The sequence below is a fragment of the Martes martes genome (genome assembly GCF_963455335.1).
Source record: "Martes martes genome assembly, chromosome: 8".
NCBI lineage: Eukaryota > Metazoa > Chordata > Mammalia > Carnivora > Mustelidae > Martes > Martes martes.
The window spans coordinates 86,327,445-86,343,062 of NC_137895.1; the positions used below are offsets into that span (position 1 = coordinate 86,327,445).

Genomic DNA, 15,618 nt, shown 5'->3' on the forward strand with positions numbered 1-15,618 from the left:
GCAGGGCAGGATCAGGGCCTACTTTAGCTGAAGAGGTACATAAAGGCATATGATGCAAGTCAAGCTCTTGATGCTCCAAAGAGAATGTTCTATTTTTCCATCATAATGTTAACATTAATCTCTAACTGACCTAATTAGTTTTATAGATGATACTAGAGAAACACCCTTTCTCTAACAATTAACAAGACTGCCAAGATAAAGAATAACACACTGTTCTTTTGAATATTTCTTTAATATTACATTTAAATATTCTCTTTAAATACAGCATTATCACAATGTAAAGGACTTAAAAGGAAAAAAAAAAATCTTTTCAGAGACCCAGACAAGCTTTGGATTCACATTGAAAATACTACCTGTGTACAGGATGTGAGAAAGGAAACTGGAAAATGAGTTGCAATAATGAGATTTCTTTTCTCTAGGCCTAGCCTGAGCAGGACTGAGGCCATCTGCTCCTGTGATCAGAGGCCTAGGCTTAGCTTTTCTAGCAACCATGAGCTAGAATTCTGTCCAGCTCAGGTAGCACCAGAAACGAGATGGACTAGGTTGTAGAAAAGGCCCTTTGCTTGACAAGATGATTAATGTTCAGTGTTAATATTCAGCATTAAAAAACTTGGGATCAGCATGAGTCAGAATTTTTGAGTTAATGGAGGGATGGACTTGGATGAAAAAACTAGTTTTTCAGATATCGTTTCTTGGCCTTTCGGCTAAGATCAGGTGAAGAAACTAGTTTTTCAGAAAAACCAATTATCTTGGGGTTGGCCATCAGTTTGACAATTAGATTCAGATTCTTGGTTTGATCCCAAAGGCTAAAGTGTCTCTTATTGAGCAGCTGGAATCCACTTCCTAGGTGAGGCTGGACCCTTCCTAAGGAGGGAATGTGTAGCGCTCTCCCCACCCAACACAAACTTTCAGGAAGATTCTTCTCCAGAGTTGAATTTGCAGTGAAGCTTCAGTCTTGTACTCAAGTGGCCAGCCAAAGGTGGGAGAGTGGGGCTCAGCCTGGGAGTGTCTAGATCTCAGGTACTTAAAAGACTGTTTTGTGAGGCTAGGGGATGGGAGAAGACAAGGTCCTGTACTTAAGAGCTCCCCTCCAAATGTAAAACCAAGCAAAACCGGGAATGAACAGGAGAGGCAGACTGGGTTCATCTTTTAAGTACAGGGCCTCGCAGGCTCAGGTGAGAGACCGGATAGGCGAACTGCTGCTGGGACATACAGAAAGGGTGCTTTAACGGCCCACAGGAAAAGGCTCGGTGAGCAAGGTAAGTGGGAAGAGTTCTCTCCCCCACCAAAATCAAAAAGGTTTTCACTTGTTCTTTGCCACTTAACATACCAGAAGTGAAGCATGATGTAAAGGGTGCCAGAGAAGAGTATTCTGCTCCCTCCTGCCTCCAAACGGAGACAGAGATAACTACTAATAAAAAGAATTCCGCGGTGGTCATCCTGGAACGTAAGCTGGACATAAGATAAACAGGAACCGTGTCCCCGCATGGAGGTAAGAGCTGAATTTGAGTCCCACTTAATAGATCTCAAAGGTCATAGAACTTGAATTCTTTGGAACCTGGGAGCTCCATTTAAGAATTAGTTTGGCTTCCAGTTTTTACTTATCAGGATGGAGGGATCCGATAAATATTTGCAGTTCTTGGGGTTGTGGGGGGAGTGGACAGGAATAGTTTAAGAACTCTCCAACCCTGTATATCCAAGGACCACAAGGGTAGATACAGAAAAATAGAACAAAAACTAGTCTGTGACTTTAGATTGCCACATCCTCTGTTCCTTTAAAGCTCAAACCTCCCAGAGTGGGGGAAAGACCTGGGTGAAAAAGCAAGCGTGGCACAAATAAAGTCTTCTTGCCAGACAGCAACCTGTCCCCGCTGCCTCTTTTGGACATAGTGCTCTATATACGCTTCCCATGGGACGTGTGAGTCCCAGCCTAAAGGTGCCTGACAAAGCGGGCCTTAGGGGACTCCGGCTCTTCAGGCCACATCCCCAGCCAGTCTAGCTTTTTCTTCAAGGGAAAAGGACGGAGGGGGAAAGAAAGATAAATAGACAAGTTTAACTCTAGTACCTAAGAACACATGAAAGAAATAATTCAAGTTACAGACCGGATATCCCCAGTGTGGGGAACAGGTCAGAGAACACCAAACAGGTCAAATATTAACTTATTTACCAAATGGGGGGCCAGGGAAGGCAGGTTAAATTTTTATAAATCCTGGAGGTTTTCTACAGGAGCAGAGACCCTTCCATCTGCTCCACTCTAGATCTGACCAGATACTCCGGCTGAGGATACCACCCAAGAGGGGTATCAGGGTAATTGATGAGAAAATGAGCTTGTACCCCACCTGGAGCTCGGGAAAGGAGAAGGGGCTTTGCCATGCCATTCAAATCACCGTGTTCTGGTCCCTACGTAACGAATAGCTGCTTGAATTACCCAGCTTCTCCTGGGAGATCCTCCTCCTTTGTTCCAGGGGCCCAGAAGGCTCAGTATACGGCACCGTGTAGCCGCCTCTGCCCCAAGACGCTCCCCAGACTGAGCTGGGACTGGTCTCCTTGGTTCCGTTTACCCTTTAAAAAATACTTTTACAAACAATTCTTTCCCACCCATCCCTCCCCCTGACCCCAATAAAATAACATGGGAGTAGCAGCTGCTTCTACAGTTTTGTTTTGAAATGGTGTTAGATAAAATAAGGGAATAAATAGAGAATGGGTAAGAGGCGGACTCTCCATCCCCGCGTCACACTGCCAGAGGGAGTTCTAGGGAAGAATCTTCCGGGGGCCTGTCCTCACTCGGCTGGGAGGTTTTCTCCACCACACAGCCCTCTTCATTGTCCGTGCGGAAGGGGAGGCTCGAGGGGGACCACGAGGGGCGGAAGTCTTCATTCTCAGGCTCCTCAGTGTTACAATCTCCGGGCACTAGTGCTTCCAGAGTGGACGTTTTCCCCACTTCGGATTTACACAGGGCAGCTGGGTCTGTGGGGCTACAAGCCACCAGTGAGGTAACAGGGAGGGAGAAGACATTCAGATCCTTCTCCTTGGGGAAAGAGGGTGGGACTTCTTCTGTACTGGGCTCTCCTTTCAGCCCCAGGACTGGCCTCTGCTCTACCTGATAATACACCAGGGGCCCGCTGTTCAAGTAGGATGATGGGCTGGTCACCGCTGAGGCAGTGGGGTGGTCGGAGTTCTCGGCAAAACACAGGACCGAGGAGCCCGGGGGCAGCTGAGCCTGGATGAGAATGGGGGCCGTCAGGCCCGGGCACAGCTCTTCGGGAACAGCCAGGGGCTCCTCCAGGATGCACACGCCCAGGCTCTCTATGCTAGAGTCCAGGCTGGCACTAGAGCCACTGGCATCTTCCTCTGCCTTGAGCCGCTCGAGTTCCTCTGCGCTCTGCAGGTGCATCACTGCCGTCTCGTTCTCAGCAATGAACTCCTGGAAGTCCTGTGTCTCTGAGCCTTGGGCTCCCGTCAGGCTGCAGCTGGCCGTGGGTGAGGGCTCCTCGTCGGGGGCCGGTGGGCGACTCACCTGCCGCTTGCTCTCTAGCTCCAGCTTCATGATGGTGTGGAGGTAATGAGTCCGGACCCGGATGGGATTAAATTCAATGCGCCCAGCCATGTTCCCACAGCCATCCCTCGAACAGCCACATGGGAAGGACATGCGGTCCACCTGAGGAGAGGACAAGAAGGTTGAGGGAAGTTGAGACCACCAGACTTAACGATGAAGAGTGGAGACATGAGCTGGCAGCAAACAGGCAGCTGGGATTTGAGGTCTTAAAAGAGGAACCACCAGGAACAAATGTAACACGAAGCGTGACCTAAAAGCACTACGTGGTAGCTGTCACGTGGTAGCTGTTTCAGTTCCAGCACAGCCATGAAGTAGCAGTGTGCCCTCAGGAAGGTCCTTTATCTCAGGGGCACCTGGTCACTTAAGCATCTGACTCTTGGGTTTAGGCTCAGGCCATGATCTCAGGGTCGTGGCATCAAGCCCTGCATCAGGCTCTGCGCTCAGCGCAGAGTCTTCTCATTCCTCTCCCTTCCCTTCTCCCCTCTTCTTGTGCTTTCTCAAATACACAAAATCTTAGGGGGGAAAAGGGGGCCTGGGTGGCTCAGTCGTTAAGCATCTGTCTTCAGCTCAGGTCATGATCCTGGAGTCCTGGGACTGAGCCCCACATCGGGCTCCCTGCTCAGCCGGAAGCCTGCTTCTCCCTCTCCCACTCCCCCTGCTTGTGTTCCCTCTCTTGCTGTCTTTCTGTCAAATAAATGGGTAAAAATCTTTAAAAAAAAAAAAAAAAAAAAGGTCTTTATCTCTTCAGGGCTTTGTTTCCTCTACCAAATAAAATGTAGCCAAAAATCATGTTAAAGGGCCTTTCCAGTTAAAAAGTCCAAAGATACCTCTGAATGCTGACAGTTTTCACAGTAGAAGAAATTTTTGTGCCTCAGAGACTTATCCAGAATTCACCTAGTTTATTGAGAAAACAAAGGCCGGGGCCCAAGCCTACTGCCTTCTGCAGTGACAAGGAAAGGAAGTGGAAGATCTAACTGGTCCAAAGCAATATATTCTAGGGAAACTAAGCAAAAGTGCCTTAGTTTTGCTAGGGTGCTATAATGACAGTTCAAACATTAACAATGGCCAGCTTTTTACCACCTGGTTCATCTTTCCCTGATGGTGGACCAGTTGAGGTCCAGAGCAGTTACTAAGGTATGTAATTTACAGACCAGAAATATCTGGAAAGGAGATCCTCTCTGCCTCCTTTATCTCCCTTCTGGACCCCAAAAAGGAAAGAAGCCCACACATACCAAAGAAAAAAAAAATGAGTAAATATACATATACAAATTTACAATGTCTTCCTATGATACCAACTTCTAGAACTCTCCATTCCAGTTCTTAGGAGCAGTCCAATTCTTAGGACTATTCTCAGGACTGTATAACAGACTGATTCATTATGGGACTTCAGTCTGAAAAGCAGTATTTGGCCAGATCTGCTACAGCTATTACCTACCTAAAAACAAGAAAGAAAAGGTTCATTAGGATACATTCAACCACAAGGACTCAGCACCCACATCCTCAGTATACAGGTTCCAAATAAATTTCATCCTTTGGGACAGTACTGCTATTTTCAAAGGAGATATGCCTTCTAAGCTGTCCCATCAGGAAGCTAAGGGATGATTTCTTCCATCTTTTAGGACACTGGACTTAAGCTCTGCTAGGCCAAGTCTGATCCTGAATTACAGGAACCCGAGAATTATTTTGAGTTTTACAAAACTGGAGTAGAGGTCCTGTGAGTGTTTGCAAGATAAAACCTGAAGGCCTACCTCATCTCTCTGCTTCCTTTTAGCTCATGAAATCAGTCAATATTTAAGGAACAGCTACTAACATTAAATTTATTAACCCATGTTCCCCCATCTGCTGACATCTGCTTATCACTTCTGAGGTGAGAAACACAGGAAAGATAATTGCTATCTCCCCAGCTTAGGAATCCTGTCATGCTTGGTTTTTTTCCTTGGTGGAGGAGGGCTGTGGAACTAGGGAGTGTTCCCAGTCGTGGGGAATCCACCCACAGACGATGGGCAGCCTCCCATGTTCACTGGTCCCCACACCACCTGCCCCAGACTCTAGGTCTGCCATCTCAGGCAAACTTGGACTGACCTGGCATTTAATCCCAGCCTGACTACAGGCACAGGCTTCTGGGTCACAATACAGGCGACAATCACAACCACACTCTTCCCGTGACAGGCGGATGGCTCGAAGTTCTTGCTTCTCTTCAGCATCAATGCGGTGCACCCCTGAAGCCCTCAGCAAGGCCCGTCGCCGTTTTGTGGGCAGGGGCTGCAGGAAGAAGTAATCGTCCACCTCCACATTTTCCACATCGATATCTTCATCTGAGACATCATCCAGGGTCAGGCCATCGGCCTCCACCGACTCCACCGTCCCATTCTTGGTCAGCTGCCGGGAGAAAGGAGGAAGGAAAGGTTAGCCTTGAGAGCAACAGAACCCGAAGGAACTTTCTGCGATGATGGGAATATCCATGCTGCTCGTAGCACACGTGGCTACTGAGCTCTGTAGATGCGGCCAGCACAAAGCAGAAGGGGAACTTTTAAATTTTATTTCATTTTAATTGAGTATAAATAGCCACATGTGGCTACTTGCTACCACCACACTGGATCGTTTAAGAGAATAAATCGAGAGCAGGAAGGCAGGCAGCCTTTGGCAGCTCTAACACCTCCCTGTCAACACAGAGGCTATCACCTTTCTGGATCAAAGTTTCTCAAAGCCTGTGTCTCATCATCCCTCCTAGAAGATAGTATTTTCCCACAAATATACCCTCCATCCCCAGCCCTGGGTCCTGTAACTTCAGCGAACTTGCCTTCTAACGACAGGGAGGAGGTCTGCCAATGGCTGGATGTTCCTTGGATATCTAGACAACCTCGCAAGACACCCTTCAATCTGCACCCCCAAGGACCCAAAACCACAAAGATCACACTAAAGTGTAGTACAAGGCTACCAGGTCTTCGTCAAGGAACCTGAAGTCCCACAGTGTGAAGAATTATCTGCACACACAGAAGAGCTTCATTTCACAGGGAGGAGAAAAAAACGACCAATTAAATGGCTATCAAAGAAAGCCCTCACTTCCAACCCACAGCCTAGAATACACTCACTCTCCTTCCTAATCCTTTTTATTTGATTTCAAAGAAAAGCTGTAGGTTAAGTAGGGAGGCGTATATAATACTGGGGTACTCTCTAGAGGCGGAAATCTGGGTTCTCTGGACTGAGAAGGACAGGGAACCAGGAAAAGGGAGTCTTCGTGGAAGGACAGGCTGAAGACAATCTGGCTGGGTGAGTTTTGAAAACTCACGCGAGAATTCAAGGAAAGAAAATGAGACTGCATGATTCCCAGAGCTCTGAAAGCTACCAGCAGGATGAGAGCCAAGCTCCTGGAGGGGCCGGTTTATTTCATCAGACCCAGCCACAGATGAGTGCTAGTAAAGGAACAACTCCTGGGAGACAGATGATGCAACAGACCCGGCTAATCAGCTCCACACCTGTTGTGTTTGTTTGGGGGAAGGTGGGGGAAGGTTGGGGGGGGGCGCGGGGGACAAACACAGCAGTGCTTCTGGGCGTTTCCTGGTCTGTTATTTCTGTGCCAGGCAGACCCGCGGTGAGGGGCCCTTCTGCCAACCTTGGGACTGCTCCCCTTGTCTGTTTTGCTGGGGATGGGCTCCTCCTAAGCACCCTCCCTCCTGCTGTCCTCTCCAGGGAGAGAGATTATAGAGATGCAATAGGAAGAAGCCCACATAGATATGAGTTTCATGTGACACGACAGAGGTGGCATTTCAACTCAAGTGAGAGAGAGAGTCCTCTGGTCATTAAATGATATTGGGATAACTGGATATTCTTCTGAAAACTAAGTAAAGCTGGATCTCCAATTCATACTCCCCCAAATAATGACTTCCATGTGAGTAAAAGGCCAAATTAAAAAAAAAAATAATGGAAGGATTAGAACAATTACACATCATTAAAGCTCCAGAGTACCAGGAGCTTTTTTGGGGGGTGGGGGAGTGAACAGCCTAAAAAGGAAAGTATTAGATGGCACATGGGAGATGCGAAGGATGTATTTTTTTAGATTAACAGTCTCCCCTGTAGAGTACTAAAGATGGGAAAAATTTCTAAGAAAAGAGAAAAGTGGACCCAGGGAGGGCAAAGTAAGGGTTTTCTCTTGACACAGAAAGATGTATCAGTTGGCACACTCGTGCTGCTGTTCACTAAATCAGCTACTAAGTAGGAATCCTACATCAGTCTTGAAGTTGCCTGGCTTTGTCCCTAGACCTCCGACAAGCGAGGCCAGAGAGCAGGACGGAATCGTGCTTTGCCAGGTTACCCCTCAACCAGATCTAGCAGAGAGGTTTCTTCTAGGGAAAGGGAAGAAAAGCCTTCACTGCAAATGGTGAGAACAGTGTTTATTTCCCCTGCTGTTGCTATAGCAGCAGGAAGGTGATAGGGTCAGTGAAGGAATTCCTCAGACACAAGAAAGGGACGCCTCAATGTTATTCCAGTCAGAAAAACAGGTGGAAGGCTCCAGGAGTGGGCTGCGGGAAGGAGACGTCGCTGGCAGAGGGAGACAGGAATGAGATGCCATTAGCCCACATCCTCTGCCCTCAGTTCTCCAACCACCCCATGTTCTGGGATTTCACCCACAACTCTGGAAATAATGCAGCCACCTGTTTGAATATAGGTCCGCATGCTTTGGGCCCACAAGAAACTCTGGCCTGCGGAGAGCAGTGTTCTCCAAATTTGGAACTAGGAACTCGGGGTGGAGGGAGGGGGAGGGTTGTTGCGGCCTGGTGGAAAGTACGGCGGCTGCGGAGGGCCAAGCAGTGCCAAGAGCAACTGGGCGGCTGTAAAGAGCCATCCTGTACGAGATGGGTCTTCTTCCAGCCCTGCTCTCCTCCTAAACTCGAAGAGCGGGTGTGGCATCCGATGGCAGGCCCAGTACCGTACAAACTGAAATAGCTGTGTGGTAATGTGGTTGCTTACACCCAAAAGACCATCACCTAGAGGGGACGGGGGTTACAGAAACAGCAAGGTCTATTGGAGAAAGCCTGTTCTGTGCACTGGGACAACAGACAGTCATCTGACAAGAAAGTGAAACAATGTGCTTCCTCGGGTTCCCGGGGTGGCAGACTTGAATGTTTTCAGGTATTCGCACCTTAAACTTGTAAAAAATTTGCTGAGGGGGCAAGGGTAGGGAATTCTAGGGAAGCCATTTTGCTATCTTGTGTCGACTCCCCACCAGAGACAGAAAGAATGGTGTCTCAGACTGAGATTTGATTCCAAATCTGAGACTTCTCACTAGAAAGATCTGGAATCTCTACACGCCAAGGGCAATAGTCAAAATAATAATCAAGAGACCTAGATGGTTTCCCACTTTTGTCTTGGCACATGGTTAAGTAACCAGACCCCGGACCCCGGACCCCTTTAGGCACCTTCATCTTCTTGGCATGGAGTTTCTCCTCCTTCAGATGCTCACGAAGAATCTCCCGATGGTTCACCTCCTGCTCCTGAGCAAACTCACAGAGCGTGTAGCTGCGCACAGAGTTATGGCGCTGGGCCATGCCCAGTGAGCTCCCTCCCTGGCTGGGCACGCTGGTGAAACCCTGGCGCCGGGCAAAGTAGTATACGGTCACCTGGTCAAAGCGGACATTCTTCCTCCGCAGTTGCTTCTGTCGCTTGAGGATGGACGTGGCTGAGAAGGGAGCACAGAGCGGTTTTACCAACCCCAAAACAGCCTGCCTGGGGCCCTCATTCTTTCTCATCTGCCTAGGTGCTCAGTTATTGTCCAAAGTGCTCTCTGTGCCTCGAGACACTTCTGATCTCCCCATCATAAATGCACGGTTGGGAGGGACCCTGAACATCGGCTGGTCTGTACCACTGCCTCCAGGCTGACTTCACCCAAGGAGATGACCCCAAGAGCTAATTTTGGACATTAGCTGGGAAGGGGATCTCTAGGTAATCTTTTCAGGCTCTAACAATCTATATGGCTTCACTGTCCAATGCAACAACTACCAGCTACACGTGGCAATTGAAAGTAGTAATTAAAAAAAAAACCCCAGAAAACCTAAATTCAGCTCCTCAGTTACACTAATCACATTTCAAGTGCTCAGAGCTACATATGGCTAATGGCTACCATACTGGGCAGTGCAGATATAGAACACTTGTATCATAACAGAAAATTCTATTGGACAGTGTTATCTAGAGCTGGGGATGGTGTACTTCTTCTTTAAAGGGCCAGACAGTAAATATCATAAGGTCTCTGCTACAGCTACTCAACTCTGCCACTGTGGCATGAAAGCAATTACAATGTGTGTGGCTGTGTGCCAATAAAACTTTATTTACAAAAATGGGCAGTGGGCCAGATCTGGTCCATAGGTAACCTCTGATCTATAGAATCAGAAGTTCTTTCCAAGAAATTAATGGAGCCATTAGAATTGGGAAATCCAGAGCCGCCCCAGTTGTCCAGGCAACATGTATGTCCTTCTAGAGCTACAACTGTGTGGGACTCTGTTCGGTTAAGGGTAGAATCCTGGACTACTTCTTCAATTTAATTCTGCGCGTTCTGGGGACCTATAAACCACAGCATAGGAAAAATCAGCTAGAATAAGTCAGATCTAAGTCTACAATATTAGAGCAATAAAGTCCTCCGAAGAATGAGGTTGGGCTAAGAATGGAAAAGACCATGATTCAGGGAAAAGCCCCCTGCCGGAGAGAAGAAGCTATCTCAAGGACTGCAGTGGGCTCTGATGCTCAGAGGACGTGGGTGGAGGCCGGGGGTGGAGGGGTTCACTCACGTGTGAAGCTGGCAGCTGTAGGAGGATTGAGGCTGTCACAGCTGTCAGCACTGTCACTGCTGGAGATCTCATCATCTGAGTTGGAAACTGATGAGCCCACATCCACATCATCAAACTTCCTCTTGAGACTCGAGCCCGTGAATGCATCCATTGGTTTCAAAGGGGTTTCCTTGGGGAGCCCACCACGTTGGCCCCAAAGGCCCTGCTCACCACCGGTTAGTCAGGCGCATTAGGATTCTGCCCAGGGGAAAAGAGGAATCAGCATTCCTGTTCTGAGCCGGACCCCTCCCAAGTCTATACACACAGGTCTCCAAGTGAAGAAAGTAAGTCCCTGAGATAGTGCTGATGTTTGGTCTCTCGAGACAAGGTCATTTCTCTACTTATTCTGGCCAACGTTTTCCTACTTTTATTTCCCTTCAGCCCCTCCAGTCTCAGTTGCTCTAAAATAATGAGATGAGTAACAGCGGCACCTTTCTGAGCAGAGTGAAGGCCTCTGGTTCCAAGCCAGCTGGGCTCTGGGTTTCATTAGCTTGGGAATAACGGGAGCGGCTCCTGAGCGCACACAGGAGAGCTCTCCCAGGGGCCAGCCGAGGGACTGGAGATCACAGGCAGAATTAGGCTGTGCCCAAACCCAGACTAGATCCAATTATTTTTCCTAGTGAAAATTTAGCCTGGCTTTTCCCAAAGTGTATACATTAAATCAACTAGTTCCATGGATATTAATAGCTTTACGTGGAAATAGGACCGCTGTGTCCAAATAGTTTAGAAAAGTGCTTATGACAGGACAGCTTGGAGGCTTTTACTATGCTAATGAGCATGGTGAAGGGTGAGAGCAAACATAGCGCAGGGGTCCCCACACCTGATCATGGAACCCTCTGTTTCCAGAGTGTCTCATGGCGGGTAGGCAAGTGATTCTTGGAACACACTTTGGGAAATACTGCTCTAGGCTCTGGAGTTCAGAGTTCATCAAAAGCCCAGGGAAACACTTACACCGAGATCTTCACAAGAGTGAAGTTTCTCATCAGGCTGCTAGAAAGGTCAAATTCGGTTCTCAAGAATGGACTGAAGATTAGAATCGGCACTGCATTCAAAAGTCCGACTCTTTTCCAATCTCATACATCTCCGTAAAATAGGGCCCAGCTGGCCAACCACCATCCCCTGTGCGAGGAAAACTTAGCTTTACCATCTTAGCCCTCTGTAAAGAAGCCGGCACGGGGAAAACAAATAGCAAAAGAGTGACAGTTGGCTCTGGTGTCGTCAACATGGTAGGCAGGGTTTTTGACACGCCACGCACACACAGAGTCCGGGATGGTCCATTTCCCAGGGACAAAGCTTTCTCCTTCTCCGTCTTTGGACTTAAGTTCCCAAGAAGATGAATCTGCTTGACAGAAATGCTGTCAGAGCCGGAGCCACACGTGATGCTACGAAGCCTCCCTGCTTTGCCTCAGTAATGCCAGAATCTCCCCAGACTATGATCTCACTAGTTGCTAATTATGCAGCAGGAATAACACTGCCCAGGAAGACAGGGCTGCATTACTGCAGAGCAGCTACCCAGAATACACCGTGGTGCTGCGAGATGTCTGCTAGAGACTCAACCAGACCTAGTAAGTACTTGAGTGAAGACACTTCCTGATCTATCTGTCCAGATCCCATGAACATTCGCACTCGAGTCACAAGATGTACCTAAGAAACCTCAGCCATCATAGGTCTCCGACAAGCACATTCTTGAAATAGATTTGGCCAGGGAGGGGGGAAAAAATCAAGTACTTGCTAAGAACGGTAATTAAATGTAAAAAGGAACCCAAGGTGTCAATTCTGTTCTTCAGGTTACTCATCTTACCATTGGAGGTCACATTCCCCGGACATATAAAAATAGAGCCAAGGACCTTTTAATGTGGTAAGATTTCGGCTGGGCTTAAAGATACCTCTTTTTTTATTTTTTTAAGATTTTATTTATTTATTTGATAGAGGGAACACAAGCAGGGGGAATGGGAGAGGGAGAAGCAGGCTTCCCACCAAGCAGGGAGCCCAATGCAGGGCTTGATCCCAGGACCCTGGGATCATGACCAGAGCTAAAGGCAGCGGCCCAACAACTGAGCCACCCAGGTGCCCCTTAAAGATACCTCTTAACTAATAAATCCCCATCCATTCGAGGATGGGGGGGGGGCGGTAATCTTTACAATTGAGAACTTATGTGGGTGGGATTAAAAAAAAAAAGAGAGAGAGAGAGTTGAGGTGCCTGGGTTGCTCAGTGGGTTAAGCCTCTGCCTTTGGCTGGGATCGGCCCTGGCCCTGGCCCTGCACCGTAGGCCCTGTGTCTGCTTTCTGCTCAGCAGGGAGCCTGCTTCCCCCTTCCCCGGCCTGCCTCTCTGCCTACTTGTGATTTCTCTCTCTGTCAACAGATAAATAAAATCTTTAAAAAAAGAGAGAGAGAGAGAATAATGTTGACAACCGAACTGAATTTTTCCTCCCCACTTAAAAACCTTATCAACCAGATGAAAACTCAGACTGCGCAGAAAAATCTGTTTTCTCAGAAAGGGCCTAAGACCAGCTCTAGTTTTCACTGAGATGTCTAGTGTTGCTATGGGGAAAGTGGCTTCTTCCTCAGCCTGGAAGCAGGCAGGGCTTTGTGACTGGAAGCAAATGCGCAGTCCTGTTCTTTCCTCCAGCATCTCTTTGCTTCCAGGAGTGTGGCTTCCCTTTGACTATTTCTCTTTATGCCCTGCATGAGGCTGGGTTTGGTCCAAAATCATCTTTATTATTAAAATTCTCACTGTCTCAACCCAGCTGCCCTCAGGGGTATCACTTCCTCTGGTGCAGCAAGGATTGCTGGCTCTTTGTTCCACTCTCCTTTGCCCTTTTCTCTATGTCTTCCCCACTTCCACTCCTGGAATAGTGGCTTCTGGGCAATGATAAGAGGGAGGTAAGAAAGAGGGGAGAAAAAAGAAAGTAGAAAGAAAGAAAAGATGTGAAACCTAGGAGAAAGGTATTTTCCTTAAAATGCCAGGGGATCACCTGAACCCCTGGCTATGTAGGTAAGTAATGTGTATACTGACTGAGCTCTCCTCACCCTACCAAGGACCCCTCTGCATCACTTTCTCTGACATTTACTCCACTATATATATAATCCATTGATTCTGCCCTGACAACCAGTATAAATTTAAATTTCAACCCAGCCTTCCTTACCCAACTCTGGTGTGAACTTGACTTGTCAGAAAAAGATACTCGGTTGCGCACCAAAAACAAACCTCCCATCCATTTCCACAGTGGCCTGAAGAGACCTCTCTTTGCAACAGAAACAACCAGAATAGGTCCCACACTTTCCAGTTCATTAGATCAACCTCTTTTCAAACCACACCTCGAAATCAGTCATTCCCACCTCTCTCAACCATTCACTGGCAGAGGATCGATGCCTGTGTTCAAGAGAAACACTTGTGAGTTATACTCCAACCACCTAAATCCATACAGAAATAATGAAGGTGAGACTGGAAATGCAGGCCATAACTGACAGTTAACTGTCAAAATGACCAACTCAAACAACAAATGTTTTTGGGGAAAATATGCAAACCCCCATAAAAGCTTTTTAATGCCAGTGAAATGAAAGGTCAGCTGACTTTCTGGCTACATGCCTTATGGTCTTTTCTCAAGTGTTTCTAGTTGAATATTTCCCAAAGGTATATGAAATAAAGCATACCTACAGGGTACAGAAGATATGACACTAGCACCAAGTAAAGATCTATAGCGTATGTGCATTTTAGTACTAGATCTAAGCCTTTTCAGGCCTGTAGGATTCCTATCACAACCTCCCAAAACAGAAAACAAAACAATACAGCTTATGTGAGACTAGCAAAAGAGGGACTGCCCAGGAAAAATTCTCTGGATTCAGCATGTATTTGCAAAGGTTAGGTAACAAAAACCTCTCTCTTGAGTATAAACTAAAAATACAAGGTATATCTCACAGGAGAAAGCCTCTTCACGCCATTGGAACCCAACCTCCTGCTAAAGGTCAAGGGACCAAAATCTCTGGTAGGATTTTCGGGGTTATCTTCTGTAGCTGGGTTAGAAGGAAGGCAGGTTTGCTGCCAAGTGTTTGGATAAACCTGAGTAAGATGACCTGACCTGTTTCTTCTTTTACAAGATACTGCTGTTGATTTTCAAATACTATGAATTTCATGGATCCATGTGTCCTTCTGATTACCAGGATCATGAACTTATAAAGTGCTTGAGTGCAAACATACTGTTTAAACTAGGTATTTTAAGGAAGCCCCCCTCTAGCCCTCACTGTTTTATGTTTTTGGTTTTTTTTCCCGTTCACTAACACAAGGTTAGAATTTGGCTTTCCACGTCTAAACTACCATGGTATGGAGGACACAAGATCTCTGTGGGAGACCCGGAACATGATGCTGCGGGAACCATTAACTCTCAAGGATATCTAGTCATTTATAACTCTGGCACACACCAACATCCTCCTGGGTTTGGAGATTAGCAAGATGTAACGTCAGAAAAGAAATGAAAATCTGAATAAACTATGAATTTACCTTAAACTGAAAACTGCAGGACAAGAGGACACTGTGTCTCTTGGGGGTAACTTCTAAGATTTCATACTGAAGAACGGTTTGTGTGTCACACTGCCACTCTAACCCCTTTAAAAGGATAAATCAAGACCACGGCACTAAAAGGGATGGATGGCAGTCAGTTGCGTGTTTGGGCCTGTGGAAAATGATCAAGATAGCAGCCAGGGCAAGTGATGCTTTCGTTTTCCCCCACAACGCTAGAAAAATGGGAGACATCAGGAACCTGAGCCGAAAGGACATGTCAAGGCATCAGTTCCCTTTAATGGACACCCCTACTGAACCCTTCAGCTCCCGGCCCACTTCTCTGATTCCTGCTAACCTTCCCGCTCATTCCAGTTGTCTGCAGCCCCTGCCCAGTCTTCCTCATCCCTTCCTGCCTGCTACTCACAAATTCCCAACCACTCCTCCCACATTTTCCTCTATCCGCCCTCCCCTTCCTTCACTTCCCTCCATCCTACATCACCTCCACTCCATTCCGAACTCAACCCTCATCCGCAATCCTGCCAGCTTCCAAGCCGCCCATCGGTCTCCCCCAGCTGCCCCCGCAGTCCGGGCCCGCGTCCTCCGTGCCCCTAGCTCCCACGCCTCTCCCGACTCTTTCCTTTCCCAGCGGCGCCCTGGCTCCCCGCCCCCCGACCGCTCCCGTCCGAGCCTCCCTCATTTCTGACCCCTCCATCCGCGCAGCTCTGGGTTGACCACTCCTCCACAG

At 47.7% G+C, this 15,618-nt stretch overlaps 1 protein-coding gene across 2 annotated transcripts; it reads right to left on the reverse strand.

Moving 5' to 3' along the window:
• Positions 1–1,849: 1,849 nt before the first annotated feature.
• CSRNP2 (cysteine and serine rich nuclear protein 2) lies at positions 1,850–14,955 on the reverse strand. 2 transcript variants are annotated; one of them, XM_080810664.1, is made up of 6 exons: positions 14,874–14,955; positions 11,326–11,493; positions 10,336–10,572; positions 8,974–9,233; positions 5,639–5,935; positions 1,850–3,658 (listed from the first exon to the last, which is right to left on the reverse strand). In XM_080810664.1, exons 3-6 carry the CDS (start codon positions 10,484–10,486, stop codon positions 2,732–2,734), a joined length of 1,635 nt encoding a protein of 544 aa, XP_080666790.1. In that variant the 5' UTR covers positions 10,487–10,572; positions 11,326–11,493; positions 14,874–14,955; the 3' UTR covers positions 1,850–2,731. The 2 variants fall into 2 exon arrangements, with proteins under 2 accessions (XP_080666790.1, XP_080666789.1); XM_080810663.1 differs by lacking the exons at positions 11,326–11,493; positions 14,874–14,955 and having other exon boundaries at positions 10,336–11,173.
• Between the last annotated feature and the right edge of the window lie 663 nt (positions 14,956–15,618).